Source organism: Phalacrocorax carbo, chromosome 7 (genome assembly GCF_963921805.1).
Source record: "Phalacrocorax carbo chromosome 7, bPhaCar2.1, whole genome shotgun sequence".
In the NCBI taxonomy this organism is placed as follows: Eukaryota; Metazoa; Chordata; class Aves; order Suliformes; family Phalacrocoracidae; genus Phalacrocorax; species Phalacrocorax carbo.
In genome coordinates, this window is record NC_087519.1 from 25,185,217 (window position 1) to 25,203,608 (window position 18,392).

At 57.7% G+C, this 18,392-nt stretch overlaps 2 protein-coding genes across 2 annotated transcripts in view; one reads left to right on the forward strand and one right to left on the reverse strand.

Annotated features, from left to right (window-relative positions):
* BOK (BCL2 family apoptosis regulator BOK) overlaps nt 1-12,531 on the forward strand; it is a 51,649-nt gene extending 39,118 nt beyond the window's left edge. Inside the window, exon 6 of the transcript XR_010373823.1 lies at nt 12,164-12,531. The gene's annotated coding sequence lies outside the window, so the exon portion shown is untranslated. The remainder of the gene's footprint in view (nt 1-12,163) is intronic.
* On the reverse strand, nt 901-14,618 carry ETV5 (ETS variant transcription factor 5). Its single transcript, XM_064457044.1, has 13 exons — nt 14,448-14,618; nt 13,878-14,014; nt 13,676-13,763; nt 13,479-13,526; nt 13,321-13,371; nt 8,083-8,212; nt 7,692-7,943; nt 5,767-6,026; nt 4,904-4,963; nt 4,357-4,425; nt 3,804-3,973; nt 2,858-2,959; nt 901-2,684 (listed from the first exon to the last, which is right to left on the reverse strand). The coding sequence occupies exons 2-13, from the start codon at nt 13,920-13,922 to the stop codon at nt 2,463-2,465; spliced, it is 1,497 nt and encodes a 498-aa protein (XP_064313114.1). The 5' UTR covers nt 13,923-14,014; nt 14,448-14,618; the 3' UTR covers nt 901-2,462.
* Between the last annotated feature and the right edge of the window lie 3,774 nt (nt 14,619-18,392).

Below are 18,392 nucleotides of genomic sequence, written 5' to 3' on the forward strand. Positions count from 1 at the left end.
ACACACTTTTCTGCTCAGCCTAATACTTCAGGCATGATGGAAAAAGAGCCACTCAGGGACCTATTATCAGCCAGGCATGGACTGAGGTGAGGTGCAGTATATAAAAGTATTGCAGCTAAGGCTCTTGCACCTCTCCACTGCTACATCTAGGGATGGAGTTTGGCTAGGCTGTGAGAAGAGCCGTCAGTATCTCCAGCAACACCACCCCACCACACTGCACAGGGAAGGGGCTGGGAGCAGGTGGACACCCTGCCTCAGCCTGCTTTGACCAGTTAAAATAGACCAAGGTGACCAGGCCATTCTAGGGTGTTTGAGCTTTTCTCTAGCCTCTCAGGGAAAACACAGACCCTTCAACTGAGTGAAGCCCTCATGGAGCAGTCCTTGCCCTCCACCCACCTCCTGCAGCCTTTTACAGACTCTGCTGCTCCATGGGGAATTTTCCCTAGCCTAGAAATGGGGCCAGTAAGTGCTGGGGGACTACTGCCAGGAGCTCCTGGAGTGGCCTTCCTTTCTGGGTGCCAATGCTGAGAGGTCCTCACCAGCTGTGGGCCCTGCTTGGTGGTGAGGGGCCTGGGTTTCCAAGGGAGAGTGAAGGGGACAGAGGCAGCTGGACCCACAAGTTGAGAAACCCTTGGGAAGAGGCAATATTAAATTATACCTCACTGGGGAGAAGCTGCCCCCCTTTCAAGTGGATCCTCTCACTGGACTTGGCTTTATGAAAGCCCCATCAACCTGGTGGATTGTCACCTGGTCCCAGCTTCTGCAAAGGGCAGACAGCCCCACATGCCCCAAGCAACAGGCCCTGGACCACTTCTACCCCAACAAGCACACCCACAGGCTCCCTCCCAAGCCCAGGGAGCATCCCATCACACCGGCAAAGCAGGGGCCCAGACAACCAAGGAGGAACAGAAAGCAAGATCCTTTATTGTACACAGTACAGAATGTAATGCAGCTTTGCAGGAGATACATAGCCCTGCTTGAGTAAAGATTATTTCAAATCAGTCCTCAGATTAACCCCTTCTGCACTGTAGACCTGCCACACTGAGCAAATGGTTAAAAACCCTGACCCCAAGGTAGGGTTCCCATAAATGAATGCTCCCCATAGGTACAGGCCACTGCGGCCACCAGGGGGAGAGCAAATGAGTCTACACAGAGTTAATCTTCATACTTCCCCAAAAAAGAATGAATCAGTCAAAAAAAAAAAATCCAACCAAAGCTAACTAAGAAAGAGAAAAAATTTCCTATACAGCATTTACAACAAAAAAACATGTAGCCAGTGGGGGGATAGGCAGGTATGGATATATGAGTGGTGGAGGAGTGTTAGGAGGCGCAGCAAGAAGGGGGGAGCTGGAGGGAGGTGGGGTACCTGGGAAGAAGAGTGGGGGACCCCACCATCCTTGCCTGCTGTGGCCTTACAGCCCAGCTCCAAGGCTATTACGAGCAGTGGGTGAGCACAGCTGAGCCAGCACTGGGGTTCAGCCTTGGTTCCCCTGGGAAAGAGGACTCAAGCAGTGAAATGGAGTGGACCAAATACTTCAGCAGCTGTCCCGGCAAGCCACGGGCACTGAGAGCTCCCCCTGCAAGCATGCTGCCAGAAAAGCCAGGGGGGCATCCCCAGGGTCTCTGGGAACAGCAGCCAGGCTGCAAAAAATAGTTTTGCCTTAAAATACAAAAAAATCTACAAAAATTAGTTTAGAAACCTTTTTTCTTTTTTCCCCTAAAACATCACAAAAAAAAAAAAGAGAAGGAGGGAAATAGTGTCAGGGTCTCCTCCCCTGAAATGCAACCCATGGCACACAGCCAGACCTTGGGAGGAGTCAAAGGGGCACAGAAAGGACCCAGGAGGGCTGGAAAACTGTTATACCAGGTTATATCATGAGATTGGGGTGGGGAAGGTCAGTTTGGGAAGAAGGTAGAAGGCTCCTTGGGGTTGGGGTAGGATGCTGCGCACATCAGCCCAGGGATGCTGGCCCAGGTGCCCCCTGCACCCCTCCTCTGTGCAAATCAAAGCCCTTTCCACCACACAAGGCAGCTACGCGGATCGCGCTTGATGCAAAGCAGATTGTCATGACAATTCGCCAGGTAGCCACACTGTCTCAGCCCAGTCCTGGGGCGCTGTTGGAGCTGTCAGCCCTCGCCGTCCTGGCAAGGAACAAGGCCTGGGTCAGAGACTGCGTCTTTAGCTCCCATCGCCCCAAAACATCATGCCAATGCTTGGCAGGAGATGCCAGCCACGGGTAGTCCTATGCACTAGCCCTTGGACAGTAAGGGTGGGAAGTCAGTGGTGACACACAGAGGGCATTTTTGATCCCTCCAATTTGTGTGCACACATGTGCGGTTTGTCTTCCCGCCCCCCTCCCCCCCCCCCCTCCCCGCCTTATAACAGCAAAAAATATTATTTAGAAAACCGCATTTGCTCAAAGTGGATGCGCTAGTGCTCGTGGCTCTGGCGGCTGGCTGAGTCAGTACGCGAAGCCCTCCGCATAGGGAAGGCTGCTGCAGGGATCCATCTCTAGGAGGTATGCTGGGCTGTCCTCAAAGTGCGTCAGCGGAACCGTCTCCTCCTCGGGCACTGGGCAGTCGGGCTCTGTCTTCAGGAAGGGGCGCTGGTTGTCAGGGTAGGCCATGGAAAAGAGGGCATCGGGGTCACAGACGAACTTATAGACATACCGCTCACCGGCCACCTGCGAGGAGGAGGGAAGGCATGAGAAGTGCCCTGCACCTTCCCCACCAGGGAGTAACAAGCGAAGCACAACTGACACTGGATCTAGACCCCTCCTGCTGTGCCCAGGATGACACTGGGGCATGGTCACACCCTCCACCACCCCCTCCCCAACATAGCAGAGTGGTCACTCGCCTTCTGCATGATGCCTTTCTCATAGTAGTAGCGCAGGGAGCGGCTGAGCTTGTCGTAGTTCATGGCTGGCCTGTTCTTCTGGATGCCCCAGCGCCGTGCTACCTGGGGGGAGAAAGGCAGCAGCCGTGAAGGCTCCAGCTGGGGCTTAGAATCACAGAATCATAGAATCATGGAAATCACAACCAAAACATGGGGTAGGGGCTTGTTTTGGGGGGCTGGAACAGCCAGGGGCAAAAGCATCACCCTAGTCCCAAAGAAGTCCCCCGCCTGCTGTGATAAATGCTCCAGCTCCAAGCACCCACTGCCACCCCACCAAACCGGGGCCTGAATCAAAAGACATTTGATTAGGGGAGCCTGCCAAAAAAGCTGCTTCAAAAAACCACAACTTCCATGCATGGCATAAGAGATATTATGGGTAATTACCCACAATGCACAGTTTGGCACTACAGCTGCTTTCAATTACTACCCAAACAGCTTCTACCTCTGCGTCACCCTCCTGCAGAGCTGTACAGCTCTGGCACAGCACTGTGCCGGCACAGAGCTGCCGCTGGGGACTCAGGGGGAAGCAGTGGAGCAGTTTGTGAGGGAGCGAGCTGTGGCTGAGCGACGGGTCTCAGCAAGACACTCAAGGCACGGCACAGAGGCAATGCCACCATGGCTGGTGACTGCCAGCAGGTCTGGGAGCAGAGCGCATGCCATGCTGAGAAGCAGCAGAGGAGATGAAAAGCAGATTTCTATGGCTGCTTAGCACAGATGGGTGGCTAGCTTTTCCCTATCACCCTCAAAAGCTGCCGGAGGGTAAGATACATGTCTCGCTTCAAGTGCAAGTGGGAATGGCTGTGTTGCATGTGAATGATCTGCCCCCACATCCCCAGGGTCTCCCCGCAGTCGCTCCCAGGCTGCAGCCCCACCACCCGGCATGCTGGCACAGTACCCCGCCCCGTACCTCCTCGGGCTCGATCAGCTTGAACTCCATGCCCCGGCCAGTCCAGGCGATGAAGTGGGCATTGGCAGGATCATCCAGGAGGGTGACCAGGAACTGCCAGAGCTGCAGGGACCCACGCCGCTGGTAGGGTGGGCCCTCACGGTACAGGGTGGGCTCTTGCTTCACTTTACCTGCTTGCACCAAGACACAGCTGGTTAAACACCCCATCTCTGCCCCTCTCCTGGGCTGTGCCTCCAGGCAGGGAACATGTACAGCAACACTGGGCTCCCCCCTGTGACAGGACCCTCCATGTGGGATCAGGCCACAGGGTTGGAGAGGGAAGAGGTAGTGGGGACAGCGCTGCAGGCAGGCAAGACTCAGGGTGGGTGGCAGGGATGGGAACAGGGCATGGTGGTGATGCCGAGCAGTCGCATGGGACGATGCTCAGCAGCTCCCAAGAGCACCACAGTGGCACAGCTTTGCCTTAAAAGCCAGCTGCCACAGAGCCCAGCCCTGAATCTCCCTCCATGAGCCCTGGTCACCCCCCAGCCCTCCTCTGGAGCTAGATTCTTACCCTCCAGCCTCTCTGGTACCACGCACGTGTCATCAAAATACAATCGTGTGTCCTTTTCATATGAAAATCCTAGGGGAAAAATGGACCCGTAGTGAGCACAGGGCCCCTCCGCCACCCTGGACAGACCCCAAAGACCCCTGGCTTGACCCAACCCAGCACCAAGATGCTATCCCCCCAGTGCTGGGAGCAGCCCTGTCCCCAGTTATTTTGGTGGCATTGCTCTGGCTCACCTGCTGAGTGCCACACAGCTTCGATGCCCCCTCATGCCGGGGGACTTGGGGAACCAAAACCCTCTTAGCAGCATCACAGTGTACATTATCCCAGATTATATGGCACAGCACTGCTGTGCCCTCGCAGCAGCTGGTGGCTGCATGGCACAGGTCCTATTTTTAGTGGTGGTGCCAGTGCTGCTTGCATGCAGGCTCTCACAGGCACCACAGGGCTCTTGCAGATGTTTTTGGGGTGCTCAGCAGCTCTGCCAGCCATGAAGGGGGGGTCTGCCTGCCCCGAGGAAGAGATGGGATGAACACACCAGGGGCGCACTCACCGTCATGGCTGCTGGGGAAGACACCCCCCCGCAGGTACGAGGACTGGCAGTTAGGCACTTCTGCAAGGGAGATGAAGGTGGTATTAAGGACATGTATCCCATGGGTCCCACCAAGTACTCAGCAGCATCTTCCTCCCCTCATGTCCTGTAGCCAAGCCTGGGCATCTCTCGAGACCCTGGTGCACCCTGGTCCACTGCACCCACCCCCAGCCCCCACCCCCAGCTTTGGGGGAAAACCAGTAAGATTTACGGGGCGGGGGTGGGGGGGGGGCACTGGAATGAGTGCTGGGAGCAAGGTCTAAGTCAGCTTGGGTTTTCACCACGTTATTTAGGCCCTGCAGGAAGGGAGGCATTGCCGCGCCTCCCCTGCCATCTGCTTGGCTGTGCTACCCTCCATCCCGAGGTCGGGGTATTTTTAGGTCCCTAAGGCGATTAGAGGATTTTTTCCGTGATGCTGGTGGGGTCCAGCAGCCAGAAATCACAGCTGGCCCCAGGCCAGGGCTGCAGGGAGACCCACCAGGTACCACAGGGCACCCCAGCCCATGGCTACGGCACAGATCATGCAGCACAGCATCTGGTGAACGGCTACTCTATCCCCGCTGCCTTGGAAAGCAGAGGCTGGGGGGGGTGGCGGGGAGGCAGGGGGAAGCAAAGAGATCATCTACCAGGCAAAGCAGCAGCCTGGCACCGTGGGAGCCTCAGGGTGGTGTGGCACCCACTGCCCAAGGCTCAACCCTGCGCCTGCTGTGCTGCTGCCCATGAGCCATGGATGGCAGAGACGGTTCCACTTCCCCAGGTGCCACTGGTGTAACCCACGCTCCCCCAAGAGCTGGCACCAGCTGCGTCCCCTGACTCACACCCACCTGAGTCAATGCAGTAGTCCCGGGGCTCCTGCTTGATGCCCATGGGGGACTGGAAGCTGTGGCTGGGGGGGCCAGGCAGGCCGGGGCCACCATGCTCGTAGAGCGGGTCATGGTACTCCTGCTTGAATCCCTGAGGGGGGTGGGGGGCAGTGGGGCCAAGGGGCTCTGACAGCTGCCGGTGATAGATGGGGCGGCTGTCACCCGGGACCCCGGGCTGTGGTGGGAAGGGGTGGCAGGGCTCCGACAGCTGCCTCTGAAACCTGGAGGGGAGAGGGACATGGCATTACAAAAGGGTAGTGGGGTGGGCCCTGCCAGCATGCTGCCGGCTCCCTCCCCACACCAGGACCTCGTGCTGGCTCATTGCCTTAGCCCAGGGGGTGGTTTGGGTGGCATTGTGTCCCACCCATAGCAGGCTGTGGCAGTTCTTCAGGAACACAGCCACCATAAGGGTTCATCCTGTGGGGACCTGGCAGGGTGCTGGGGAGTCCTGTCCCCCTCCAAGCACTGGGGACAGCCTGCCAGGGGAGCAGGCCAGCACATGGGCCATCACTGCTAAGCGCTGCGTGATGATGTCAGCCCTGAGCTGCAGCAGGAATATCTGGGTAAGAGTGGGAAAGGGAAACAAAAAACCCACCCCACAACAGTAAAACCTCTGTAAACCAGTAAAATCTGCCCCTGGGGTAGGGTGCAGCACTGCAGGGCCCAGGGGATGCTGCACCCAGGTGGGTGCTTATGCAAAGCCAAATCTAGTCTGCAGACCCACAACCCCAGCTGGCCGCTAATCTGCCTGCACGGCTGGGATTAAACCTCAAACTAGGTGGCAGGGAGCACTATTTTCAGCTCCAGGGTGCCACCATCACCGGCTCAAGCCCCAGCAGAGTCTCTCCTGGCTGTGGTGGATAAGGGACCGTCTGGAGGGGGTGCTGCCACATACCCTTGCCCTCTGGCACCTTGAAAGGTGATCTCTGCGCCCGGCTCCTCTCAGCCGGCCGTATACCATTTGGCTTTGTAACTGGAGCCCTCCCAGCTGCCGGGCTGGGATTACTCCATTTCCGAGCTGCGTCCCTCTGCCCTTCCTGAGTGAAACCCAAGCCCCGTGCTGGCACAGTGCTTCCTGAGGGGTCACAGCCAGCCCCCCACATAGCTCGAAGGTCGCCTGGAGCCAAGCCCGGCTTTGCTGGGGAGGGATGCTTGCCTGCTGTGGGTGCATCCTGAGGTTTTCCATGGCTCCACTGCATGGCCTTTGCTGGGCTGCTGTGTCCAGCCCCACGTCTGAAACGGACACCCTGCTGCTGGTGACACAGCAGCCAGCACCACAGCAAAAGGCATTCAAAAGGCCACAAGCAAAGCCAGAGGTCAACTGTGACCTGCACCATGCCACCTACTGATAGCAGGAGCACCTTGCTGGGGGCAACAAAAGGGACCGCCAGAGCCTCCAAGGATGTGGGGGTGATGGGTGACAAAGCCACAGCTTGAAGAGGAAGTGGGGACCATGGTCCCTCCCTCCACAGCAGGGCTCAGCCTGCATGGCAGAAAGCTGCAGCAGGTGGAAGAGAGGAACACGGGAGCCCTGACTCAGCACCATCACCTGCCACAGCAGGGACAGATGTAGGTAGCAGCCTCTGCCTCCTTCACCTTTCCTGAGGTGGAGGCGAAGGGTCTGCCCAGTGTCCCTGGGGCTGGGAGGAGCTGGTCCCCATTTGCAGGGAGCTGCCTGATCCCAGTGGGAAGCAGCAAGTCTTGCTGCACTGGCTTCCATGGGCCCCCAGGCAGCAATGTCTGGCACATGGTCCATGACTGCAGCAAGGGGACTGGCATCCCTCTTCCCTCCCCATGCTTTGAGGCCACCAATCCATCCCACAGGAGCCAAAGCCCCATAAAAGCCCTCAAGACACGAGCATTAGCTCGGATGAGGAAAGCCTTACCTGTGCTCTGCAGGGTACTGGTTTTCAGACATCATCTTTGGCATTTGCATGGGTGGGTGAGGTGGCCGTGGCACGGCGAAGGTCTGCTGCCTCTGCTCCTGTAGTGGGTGCGGGGCTGGGGCCGCCCCATGGGCAGCTGCCTGCACGGCTGGGGCTGGCGGTGGCAGGGCCGATCCCTGATGCGCAGGAGACACCGGCGTGGTGGGTGGCGTTAATGGCTTGAACCCGGCAGGGGGCTTCCTGTCATAGGCACTGCAGAGGGGAGAGGGGCTGGGGGCTGATGGCGATGCTAACAAGGACATCTCCACCTGGCAGAGGCTGACAAGGGAGACGAGTCCCCATGCTGCGACCCAACGGGTCTGCAGGCAGTGGCTGCCCCACTCCTACCTACCAGCAGTTGTAGAGGCACTTGTCCCCGTAGCCAGCACAGAGAGCCTGCTCATGGCTGCAGGATGACAGCTCCGACGAAGGGCTGCGCAGCTCCCGCTTGACCTTTGCCGGAGGTGGGGCATGCAGGACCACTGCAACAGGAAAGAAGAGGATAGAGGCTTACCCTTGGGTGCTCCTTCCTCAGGAGTCAGGTGCCAAATTACGCCCCCGCCAGTATCAGGCAACCAAACCATGGCAGGATGATGCCCCAGAGACCCTGACATGCTGGCGGACCAAGCCAGGCTGGCAGGGCAGACTTCTGCAGGGGAGGGCAGAGCTCCCAGGAGCTGGGACAGTCCCTTTGGCCCAGGACATCACTCACTGAGGGATAATCGTTCCCTGCTGAGATCTGAGAGGCACAAGAACAGGCAGACCAAGGGCTATGAGAAGAGAACAGGCAGCTTGACAACAGCCCCTCAGCAAGGAGAGACGAGCCCAGGCACTGCAGGCAGCAGCTGCCTCCCTGAGCCATGGGGTGAGAAATAAGGGGGTTTGATAGCCTGGAGCTCTGAGAGCTTGTAAGCAGGACACAGCAGCCCACTCACCCTTGCCAGGGCATACCCAGCTCCCAGTTAGCTGGCCAGAGAGTCAGCAAGCAGCTAAACGGGATCCACCTTCCCCCAGCCAAGATGCTCCAAGCGGACCCAGTCCCAGGGTCCCACAATTGTACAAGTTCAACTGGCAAATGTCCCATTAAAATCCTTCCCAGGATCCAAAATCCCAAATCCTTCCCAGCCCGCCGCAAGCCCACTCTCTATATATAATTTTAAACCAATTAATATATGCTTAACCTAATTAATTTCTAAAAGCAGGCACTCTAGGAAAGGGAAAGCGCCTCAGAGATCTTTACCTAAATAGTGCCTGCAGAGGAGAGCCAAGACTAATCGGAAGTGGAGTATTAGCTTCATGCAAAGTCTAAACACAGCCTGGCTACACCAGAGAGAAGCAAATAGCTCCAGGACAACTGTTCACAGCTTGCCAGGTAATTAGCTGCTCCCCTAATTTGTCAAAACCTTTAAAGAGCTGCTGATTCCCCTCTCTATCCCCCGCCCCCCCCCCCCCCCCCCCCCTGCAAAAGGGCCCAGCACAGCTGGTACCAAGGGCATAAAACCCCCCAAGGAGGATTTGAAACACGAAGCCCAGCGCTGAGCCAGCACAGCCCCCCCCACCCGCTCCCAAGCCGGATTTATCCCCCTCCTCCTTCCCCCCCCCAGCGAGGTTTTGCCGCTCTCAGCATTTCTAGCCTTAATGGGGGGCTGCCACAGCAGCAGCAAAGCCCAGGCGCCCCACGAGCCACGGGAAAGCGAAGGGGAACTGGCTTTGGAAGGGCTCCAGCTGCCTACCACGGGCATGTTCCTCCCTAACAGGCTCTGTGTTGTTGGAGCGGGTTGTTTTTCCGCCAGCCATACAATGGGGTCTGGTTATTCATTGGAGGGGAAAAAAAAAAAGGTCTCCAAGCAGACTCCACCCTCCATTCACAAACAATTTGGAGCGCTCCATTCATGTGGCTGGGGAAAAAAAAAAGAAAAAATTTCCCCAGAGCTTAGCACTGCCATTCAAGAAAAGGGAAACAAGCCTTAAGAAACTAACAGAGACCAGCTGGCCAAGCCCGGACTTTGTGTAACGTTTGGATTCCTTACACAAACACCGTGGGGCCGGCCGGCGCTGCTCGACAAGGCGTGCTCTTGGCAGTGAGGCTGGAGTGCCCAGTGGTGGAAGCCAAGCGGGGCACCGAGGCCAGCGATCCAGCTCTTGGGAGCAAGAAGCTGGTTTTGGGTCCCCGGCAGTGAGCAGCTGGCCAGGGAGTGGGGAAGGTGGCAGGCCCTCCCCGGGAAGGGGGTGCCCTGCCCCAGTGTCCAACGCCTCAAAGACACGTTGGGTGTGCAAGGGCTTTTAACCTTTCCTGTCCTGCACTCGTCACTATAATTAAAAGCTAAAAAAAATATAAAAATAGGCAGAGGGAGCAGCTTAACTATAGATGGGGCCAGAGAAAACGCCTCGGCACACCCACACCAGGACTGAGCCACAGGAGCAGTGAGAGCACCCGTGGGTGCCTGACGGCCCCTCTCTGGGCTACTTTAGCCCCTGTGGATGACGGACCCCAGAGAGGCCAGGTGAGGGGATGGGCCACACGTGCCACTGCTGTGCCTGGCCAGTAAGGCAGCACAACTGGGAGGGGAAGATGGAGGGGCTCAGGCATATCCGCCCAGTGCCATACTGCCAGCCAAGCTGGAGATGCCCCCAACATCAACCTTCAGCCAAGAGATCTCCTGTGGAAAAGGTGACACCCCAAAGCCATTTGGGGCCTTGAATTGCCAGTGAATCCCTTGGTGGGGGACAGGGCAGGTTCCCAACCATCAGATGGGACCTTGAAGAGGCTGAGCCTGGAGGACGCTGGCTTTGCTAGTGGCACCCGCTGCCCGAGCCACAGGGAAGGCAACCAAACCACTGCTTCCAGCCCAGCCCCCGGCAGGGGACCTTGGCACCGGCTCAAGCCGTCACCTGGGAGCCAAGCTCTGCACCTGCCCCTCCATCCCCTGGTGTTACAGGATGCACCCAAGGTCACATGAGGAGAGGAGCCAGAAATAGAAGCCGGGCTCCTGCTTTCCTTTGTTTAAACAACCCGTCCTCAGAAACAAAACTCCTGATTTCATTTTGGTTTGTAAGAAACCCCACTCCATGCCCTGCCCATGGCTTTAGTGATGCACCACCCATGCAGGGGGCCACAAATCCCCTGGGAGCAAACCCCCGCAAACAGCAAAGCCTCTTGCAGTGCTTTATTTCCCCAGCATGACCCCTTTGCTCCCCAGCTATTTAAACCGACTGAGATATAACATTGTACATACACACTTCTCCCTGGTATCGTGCCACCAGCGAAGCCCGCACCTACACCCAGCTAGGAATGCAGCACGATGGCCAGTGCAGTGAGCTCTCCAAGAGTCACCCACGGCCTCCTTGCCTTCCTGGGAGAATCTGCTGCTTCTCTGGGTAGCTTATAAGCACCAAATCCGGCCCCTTGCTGCTCAGTCCAGGGTGCTGAGAACAACACATCCCTTATTCAGAGGAGCGGTGCTTTCCCTGTCCCTACAGTGGGATTTCCTCCCTGATGCAGTGACCCACCACCCTCCAGTATGTTACGGCACTTTGCTGCCAAACCCCAACTTTAAGCCCACATCTGCCAGGGACCTCAGCTACAGAATTGGGAACAGTGAGCGGGCAGCAGCCGAGCTGTAGGCAGATGCAATAGGGATTTTTTAGCAAGGCGAGAAAGACACCCCATTTCAGAGCATCTCTTGAGACTTGACACAGCACACGTGGCAGCATTCCCCACAGCAACAGAGTCAAAACTGAGCCTGATTTGTCCCTTTTTGCTGCTGTGCCAAGAAAGCTTGGCCCTGGGAATTCCACGGCCACGGAGCAGGAGATGGAGCTGGTTTGCTCAGGATAAAAGGCAGCAGCAGATTCCTCAGGGAAAAGAGACGGAGCTGCAGAACTGCATGCCTGCAACCATCCATACGGGCTAGGGAAGGAATTACCTTCCCCTGGGAGCTAACAGGCACTGAATCCCAATGCAACCCCCAGCCCGGGAAAGGAGCACATCCCCACTAGCAAAAGCCTTGTGCAGGGGGGAGGCTGCACCATATTTGTTCCTCTTTCTTCCTACACTGTACACAGTTCAAAACAGGAATGCAATGAGAAGATGGGGCCAGAAAGCTGTAAGCTAGAGGCTTTCTTCTCTTTAAATGTTCTTCAGTGCTGGTACAGAAAAGCCGGGATCCCTGTGCCCCTCCACCCTCATCTGTGCCCTCACAGCCAGCACAGCCCTCTGCATGACAGTGAGAGAAACCTTTGCTTTCTCTCCCCGGGAAAGTTAAGGAAGGTTATTATAGCAGGGAGTCACACAGGGAGATCTCCTTTCAAGTGACCAAGTCAATTCAAAGCCAGGTCTGTACAGGCTGAGCAGGTCAGGAGAACATTTTAAGTCTTGACCAAATGCCTTTTTTTCCTTCTTCTTCTTTCTCTCCTTTCCCTGCATTGCCCAGAAAAGTTTCTCTCTCCTCTCTGAGCTCTTCAGGTTACAAGGAAACAAGAGACTTCCAAAAGGCACTGGAAACAGCTTCAGCCCTAAGAGCCACCTCCCACGCACACTGCAGTTTCTACAGCTCCAAGCAAGAGCTGCCGGGCTGCACTAGGATGTCAACAGCCAGTTGCATTTCTGACTCTGGGCTTGCCTTTTATCTCAGGGGAGACAAGGAAAAAAGTGCATCTGAAACTCGGGCTGTCTGGAACAGTTTAATGGCAAGCTTCCCACTCAGAAGTAATCAAAGAGCAATAATTAACATGCGTTTACTGTAGGAGAAGATACCCTTGCTGCATGCTGTGACAAAGCTGGAATGAAAAATCTGTTCGACTGCAGGCTAAATTTGATTTCCTTTAAGCTCTGTAGCTGTCTGGCTCAGCAGCAAAACCCAGCCACCAACACCAAGCTACTACTTCTGTTTGCCAGGCAACGACTCAAAACATCCCGGCCCCCCCCTTCTCCCAACGAGCCTTCAACGCCAGTAGAGCCAGCGCCCGAGAGCCGTGCAAGCACCACATGCCATTAACCAGCCCCTGCCCTCGCCGCTAACCCATTCCAGCAATGAACCGTGGCTTAGAACCAACTCTCACTCATATGCAATTCAAGAGGGACTGCATTTTCACTGGCCTCTTTTTAAACACGCTTGCTTGCCAGTGATTAATGCTGCTTAAAGCGGCTCAAGTTTCACTGCTCAGGTCCGCTCTTGCCAACAGCGCTGGGCCAGGACTGTTAAAAGCTCCAGAAAATGCAGAGATTGCGGCTAACTGAGGAGCCCAGCACGGGCTCTTGCATCCACTTGAAAAGGAAAAGGAGTGTTTATAAGCAAATCAACATTACTATGAACAAGTAGCGAGTCTCAGGGGAACTCAGAGATCAGTTAGAGACATTTCCATGTGTTTGGCTATAATTTTCCCCATTTACAAAAGACACGACATTGCAAGTTTCATCTCGATGAACCCAAACAGCACATGCTTTCTCCCAAAAGTCCGTGATTTCACGGTTTCAGCCCCAGGAACAACCGCTTTCCCAAGGAAGCTGCTCCAAACCCAGTGCAAGGTTTTGCACAGGCACCCAAACATTTCCCTCTCTGGAGAACAAAAACCCAGAACAATCACTTACAGTTATCAGACTGGAAATCTGGGACAAATTGTTCATCATCGGGGACCTGAGCTAAAAAAAAAAAACAAAACAAAAAGTGGATTTATGGCATTTTTAGTTCTCAAAAAAAACACTCATGGAAAGATTTTACACAAAAAAAGGTGGAGGTGAAGACTTGCCTTCAGCTAGCCAGGCCTCTTGGAGCTGGCTGAGATCCTGGAAGAGCTCTGGAACAGAGTGAAAGACTTATGCACTCCACAGAAGAATAAATAAAACTGCCATTATCTGCAGGATTATTTCTAAACTGACGAACGCGAGGACAGCAGTCTCATGGGGCTGCAGCGAGGCCGTGGCTGCCCAGGCCAGACCTGCCTACCTTCCGAGTCATGGGCCAAGTCAGTCTCCAAAAATTTCCTTTTCCTATCGGACCCCGGCCGGCCTCGGCCCTCCTCTGCGCAGGATTTCTGCAACGACCAGGGTGAGAGCGGTTCGGGAGGGTCGCAGCCCCCAAGGACGGGGTGTCTCCAAGGATGGGGTGGCTCAACAAGGCACGGGGATGGGGCACGGGGCAAACTTACCCCGGGGCCCATGAAGGGAACCTGCTGGTCGTAGAAGCCATCCATGGTGCGGGGGAGGCGGGCAGGGCCCCCGGCCCACTCAGCATCGACACTGGCCCGGGAAGGGGGGTGCCACCCAGGCTCCGGCAGGTGCAGGGCTGGGGGGAGGAAGGTCCAGGATCAGGCCCCGGCCCCCGCTGCCCACGGGGCTGGCTCGGTGCGGGGCCGCCGCGCCTCCTGGGGGAGCCTGGTCGCAGCCCCCCGCTTCGTGATGTCACCCAATTTCTATAGAAACGGCCGTGACATCATGCGCCGTGGGAGCAGGAGGGAGACCGAGGGCCGCCTCCCCTCCCGTCGCCTTCGCCGATGCTCGGCGCTGCAGGGCCGCGCCGCAACCAGGCCCGTTCCCACGCCGCCCCGCGCGCCCCATTCATAAACTCCTCCTCCCCACCCCCCTCCTCCTCCTCTCCGCCCCCGCGCGCGCTCGCGCGCGCCCCCCACCATTCACACCGTGCGGCCCGCGCCATTCATAAACACCGCCCCCCGCCCCGCATCGCGTCGCTTCGCGTCGCGTCGCGAGGTCCCGCGTACCCGGCCGGGGGGCCCGGGCTCAGCCGCGGCCCGGGGCAGGGGGAGCCGGGGCCGAGGGGCCGGGGAAGGCGCCGCTCCGTGCCCGGGCTCCGCGCTGCCGCTCTGCGCCGGCCCGCAGCCCCCGAGCCAGCGGCCGCCTCCTCCTCCTCCTCCTCCTCCTCCACGCCCCGCCCCGCCCCGCCCCGCCCCGCCCCGCCCCACCGCGCCTCGCCCCGCCCTGCGCCGCTTGTTTACCCTCCGCGCAGCCCAATGGGGCGCCGCCGCTCCGCCGCCTGCGCCGTCTGATTGGCTGCGAGCGCCGCTGCACGCCCGCCCGCGCGCCGAGCCGCCGAGCACCATTGAGGCCGGCTGGGTGGGAGGGGGCGGCGGAAGCCAATGGGCGTGGAGGGATTTGCATGGCTCCGCCAAGAACGTTTTTCATTCATAAAAAAATAGAAGGGGGAAGAGGCTGGCGGGTGGGGCTGCGGCAGCGCGGGATTTAAAGGGGCCGCGGCCTTCTCTGGGAGGGGGTTTGGGAGCCTAACTTGGTGGCCTTGGGGGGGGGTTTGATGGGACAGCCCAGGCGGTCCGATCCGGATCCGGGAGGGGAGACGAGGGCGCCGTGCCCAGGAGCCGACCACACAGCAAGCTCAATGGATGGGATGGACCTTGGGCCTTGCACGGCATGAGGTCCTCTCTGCACCCACCATGGGGTTCCCTCTGCTTTCTTTGGGAGGTGGTTTTGCACCAGCAGGGCGGTGTCACACAGGTCCCCCGGCAGGCCTGGGGCTAACCCACACCTGAGCGCTGGCTTTGGCAGCCTTTCCCCTGCAGGCACCCTGTGGCAGGTTTGCCTTTGAGAAGGGTTCTTTGGAGGAGGCTGTAGGGAAAATAGTTCCCACTTGCAGAGGCGGTGGGGCTGCCCTGGCCACGAATCCCTGCTGAGTGGGATTATGGCCACAAGCCCTTGCAGGACTGCAAAAGGCTCAGAGGACTGGGAATGTGTTTAGGACAGAGCGATGCTGCTGGGGGCCTGCCAGGCCCCCCACTCCAGCATTGCTCTGCCAAGTGCCTCAATTTCCCCATCTGCAACTGAAGGTGGTGACACCCACCATGGAGACTTGCCTATGGCCACTCCTGGAGGATGCAGAAGATTGCATGGGATAAATGAACTGTGTGGAGGCCTCATGTTGTTCTGGAGTGAGACTGGGAAATTATTGCTGGAGAAAGGAAATCCAAGGGAGGTTGCTCAGTTAAGTATTGTTCTTCTCAGCTTGGGAAGGAAAAAACCCTTCTGCTCGGATCCTGGGAAGATGCCCAGAGATTGGGAAGCCCGTTGGAACAGGGTTGTCCTGACCATTTTGAAATCCTCAGCCTCAGGTAATGGGCTTGCCAGTGTCTTGGGAGAGCTGCTCAGCATATCTCTGGGCTGCTGGTGGGAATTTGGCTGTGGATGTTGGGGTACTGATGAGCTTCCAGAGCCCTCCAGGGCCACCACCATACCCCAGGGATGACGCTGGTAATGGCAGGTAACTTGTCTGCCATCATGTCCTGGGTGAAATGGGGGATGCCACTATCCACTGCCCACTGGATGCCTGTGTGCTGGGTGTGTGGAAGCACACAGAGGGCACGGGATGACCTTGCTGCCTGGGGAACACTCCTGGGGGTTCTGCAGGCGCTGGCACTCTCACTTCCCCTCTGCACAAAGGCAACTGGGATTAAATCACCACTGGTAAAATTAGCAGATGACATACGGGTGGGCAGGTGGCAAAACCTGGGCCGGGGAGCAAGGCAGGCTGCTGGGCACAAGCTGGGTCCTTGCAGAGCTAGGCACAATAAGAAACTCAAGGTGGCTGTGGCCCTGTACCTGCTGGGGGCTGCTCCGCACCTCTGGCACCTCTTGCTGCCACCTGGTGCAGGGAGAGGCAATGGGGGCCAAGCACAGCCATGGGGCAGGCTGCAGAAGTGCCTTGGGAAGAGCTGAAGCCCCTGGAGAGCCAGGGCTGGGAAAGGGGATGGCAACTGATGCCTGCTAAATTTAGAGCCCACTCAGGGTAAAAAAAAAATAAAAAATTGCAGGCTCCAAATTTAGCCAGTTGCAGCTCCCGCTGAGTGCCGTTCCACCGCGCTGCTGCTGAGAACACCCCTTTGGCCCTGGCAACCTGAATTGGGCTCCTCCCATTGGAGTCCCCAAAGGTGGGGACCTTGTGCCTCACCAGGAATCAGGGAACCCCAGCACACCGCAGGACAAGCCGAGTACTTCATCACCACCTTTATTTGAGGCAAGCCCACAGCAGTGCAGTCCAGGTGTACACAGCAACACGCGCTATGCTGTGGATGCCATTTCCATGCAGGCAACCACGGCTACTCACACAGCTGGAGGATGAGGCTGGTGCTGGGCTGGGGGTCCCATGGGAATGGGGTTCCACAGCTCTTGGGGGGGGTCCCCCAGCATGGTGCTGGCTCGAGGGTGTGCTCATGCACTGGCACCAGTGCCTGAGGCTGGAAGGTGGGGTGTTTGGAGGGCTCCCGCTCCATCTCGTGGCCTTTGGGGGATGAATGGGGCCGAGCTGGGAGACACCGGGGGGATGGGGCGTTTCAGAGCCTCAAGTGCCCCTCGGCTGCATGGCATATTCCTCCACAGAGCTGCGGACAGCCAGGCTGGTGTCCCAGCCCCTGCGGGTCCCCTCCTGGGCTGGAGACCTTTGCACCATTGGACTAAGGAGGTCGTTAGCTGCCAGGCCTGTTGAACCATGGCTTTGGCATGGCAGGAGCTGATTGAAACTGTGTGCCCTGGGGGAGGTGGCAGGGACTGTTTCACCGATCATCAGAAGGGGATGTCTCTCTTGGAGCCCATCATTCTTGGCAGAGTGGTGCTGGTGTGCCATCGTCCCGCTGTCCCAGGGCCCTGGGTTCCCCATACGCTGCAGGACATGTGTCTGATTACTCCCCCCAGCTTTGAGCTCAAACGAGCACTCCTCACCCCCAGCACACTGCCAGACCCATGTGTGCAGGCACGGACATGGTGCCCGCTTGCTTTCCCCGGCTCCACCACCACTGATGGGAAACCACAGCAGAAAGACCCAAGTGCTGTTCTTTGCCCAGAGCCCAGCAACCCATGACTGAGTGCAAGGAGCAGGTCTGCAGTGGAAACCGTTGCTGATGCCATATACGCATTTTCTAATCAGAGCCCCAGGATAAAACCACGGGTTGACACTGGGTAGTGGAGCCAAACCTGCTGCTATAAACGCTGCTGACCTCATGTGTCGTCATCCCACAGATTAAACCCTTTACCCTGCCTGCCAGCAAAGCTCTGGAGATGGTTGAGGTTTTTTTTCTTTCACCCTCAAGTGCGGGGCCTGCAAGGCACAGCTGCTCCCAGGGAGGGGCTGGGGAAATGGAGACTGCTGGTTCATAGGACCTGGGGTTTATTTGGCCTAGCTTCCACATGCTTTCACCTGGCTACTTGTTAACAGCTGCCCTGGGTGACGATGAGGAGGAGGGTGGATTTCTGCACTGCGGGTGGAGCGTGCCCCTGTATGCAGGTCACAGCTCCAGTGAGCTGTGGCGACCTCTGTGCCCGCTGGCCAGGCCTGTGCTCGCTCCCGCTTGCTCCACAGCGCAGGGCCCCCTCCTCACAGCTTCTTGGCTGCCACTCTCCTGCAAGCAGGTCCCTGGGTGTTGCGTTGTGGCAAGCACCTGCCCCCAGCTCGCCCTTGCCCTGCTCAGTGCTGAGGGCAGGAGTAGAGGGAGCCACAGCACCCCACCAGAGCCTCCTCCTGTGACCCAACTGAGGGGGATTCATGGGCTGGAGGCTGGCTGGGACTCCCCTGGGCTGCCACCACCTCCTCCTGCGTCAGCAGGGCCCTACAGCTGCTGTCAGAAATGGCCCTGAGGCAAAGCTTGAATGGGCACACAACAGCACTGTCCCTGTCTGAGAAGGGTGACGAACAGCTCCCTTTCAGC

Excerpts from the sequence above, each read along its gene's own strand:
- ETV5 (XM_064457044.1), bottom strand. The coding sequence starts at position 13,922 with ATGGATGGCTTCTACGACCAGCAGGTTCCCTTCATGGGCCCCGGG. Across the intron at positions 8,213-13,320 it reads AGATTTCCAGTCTGATAACT|TGGTCCTGCATGCCCCACCT; the intron begins GTAAGTGATTGT and ends TTCCTGTTGCAG. Across the intron at positions 4,426-4,903 it reads CTTCCCCAGCAGCCATGACG|GATTTTCATATGAAAAGGAC; the intron begins GTGAGTGCGCCC and ends TTTTTCCCCTAG.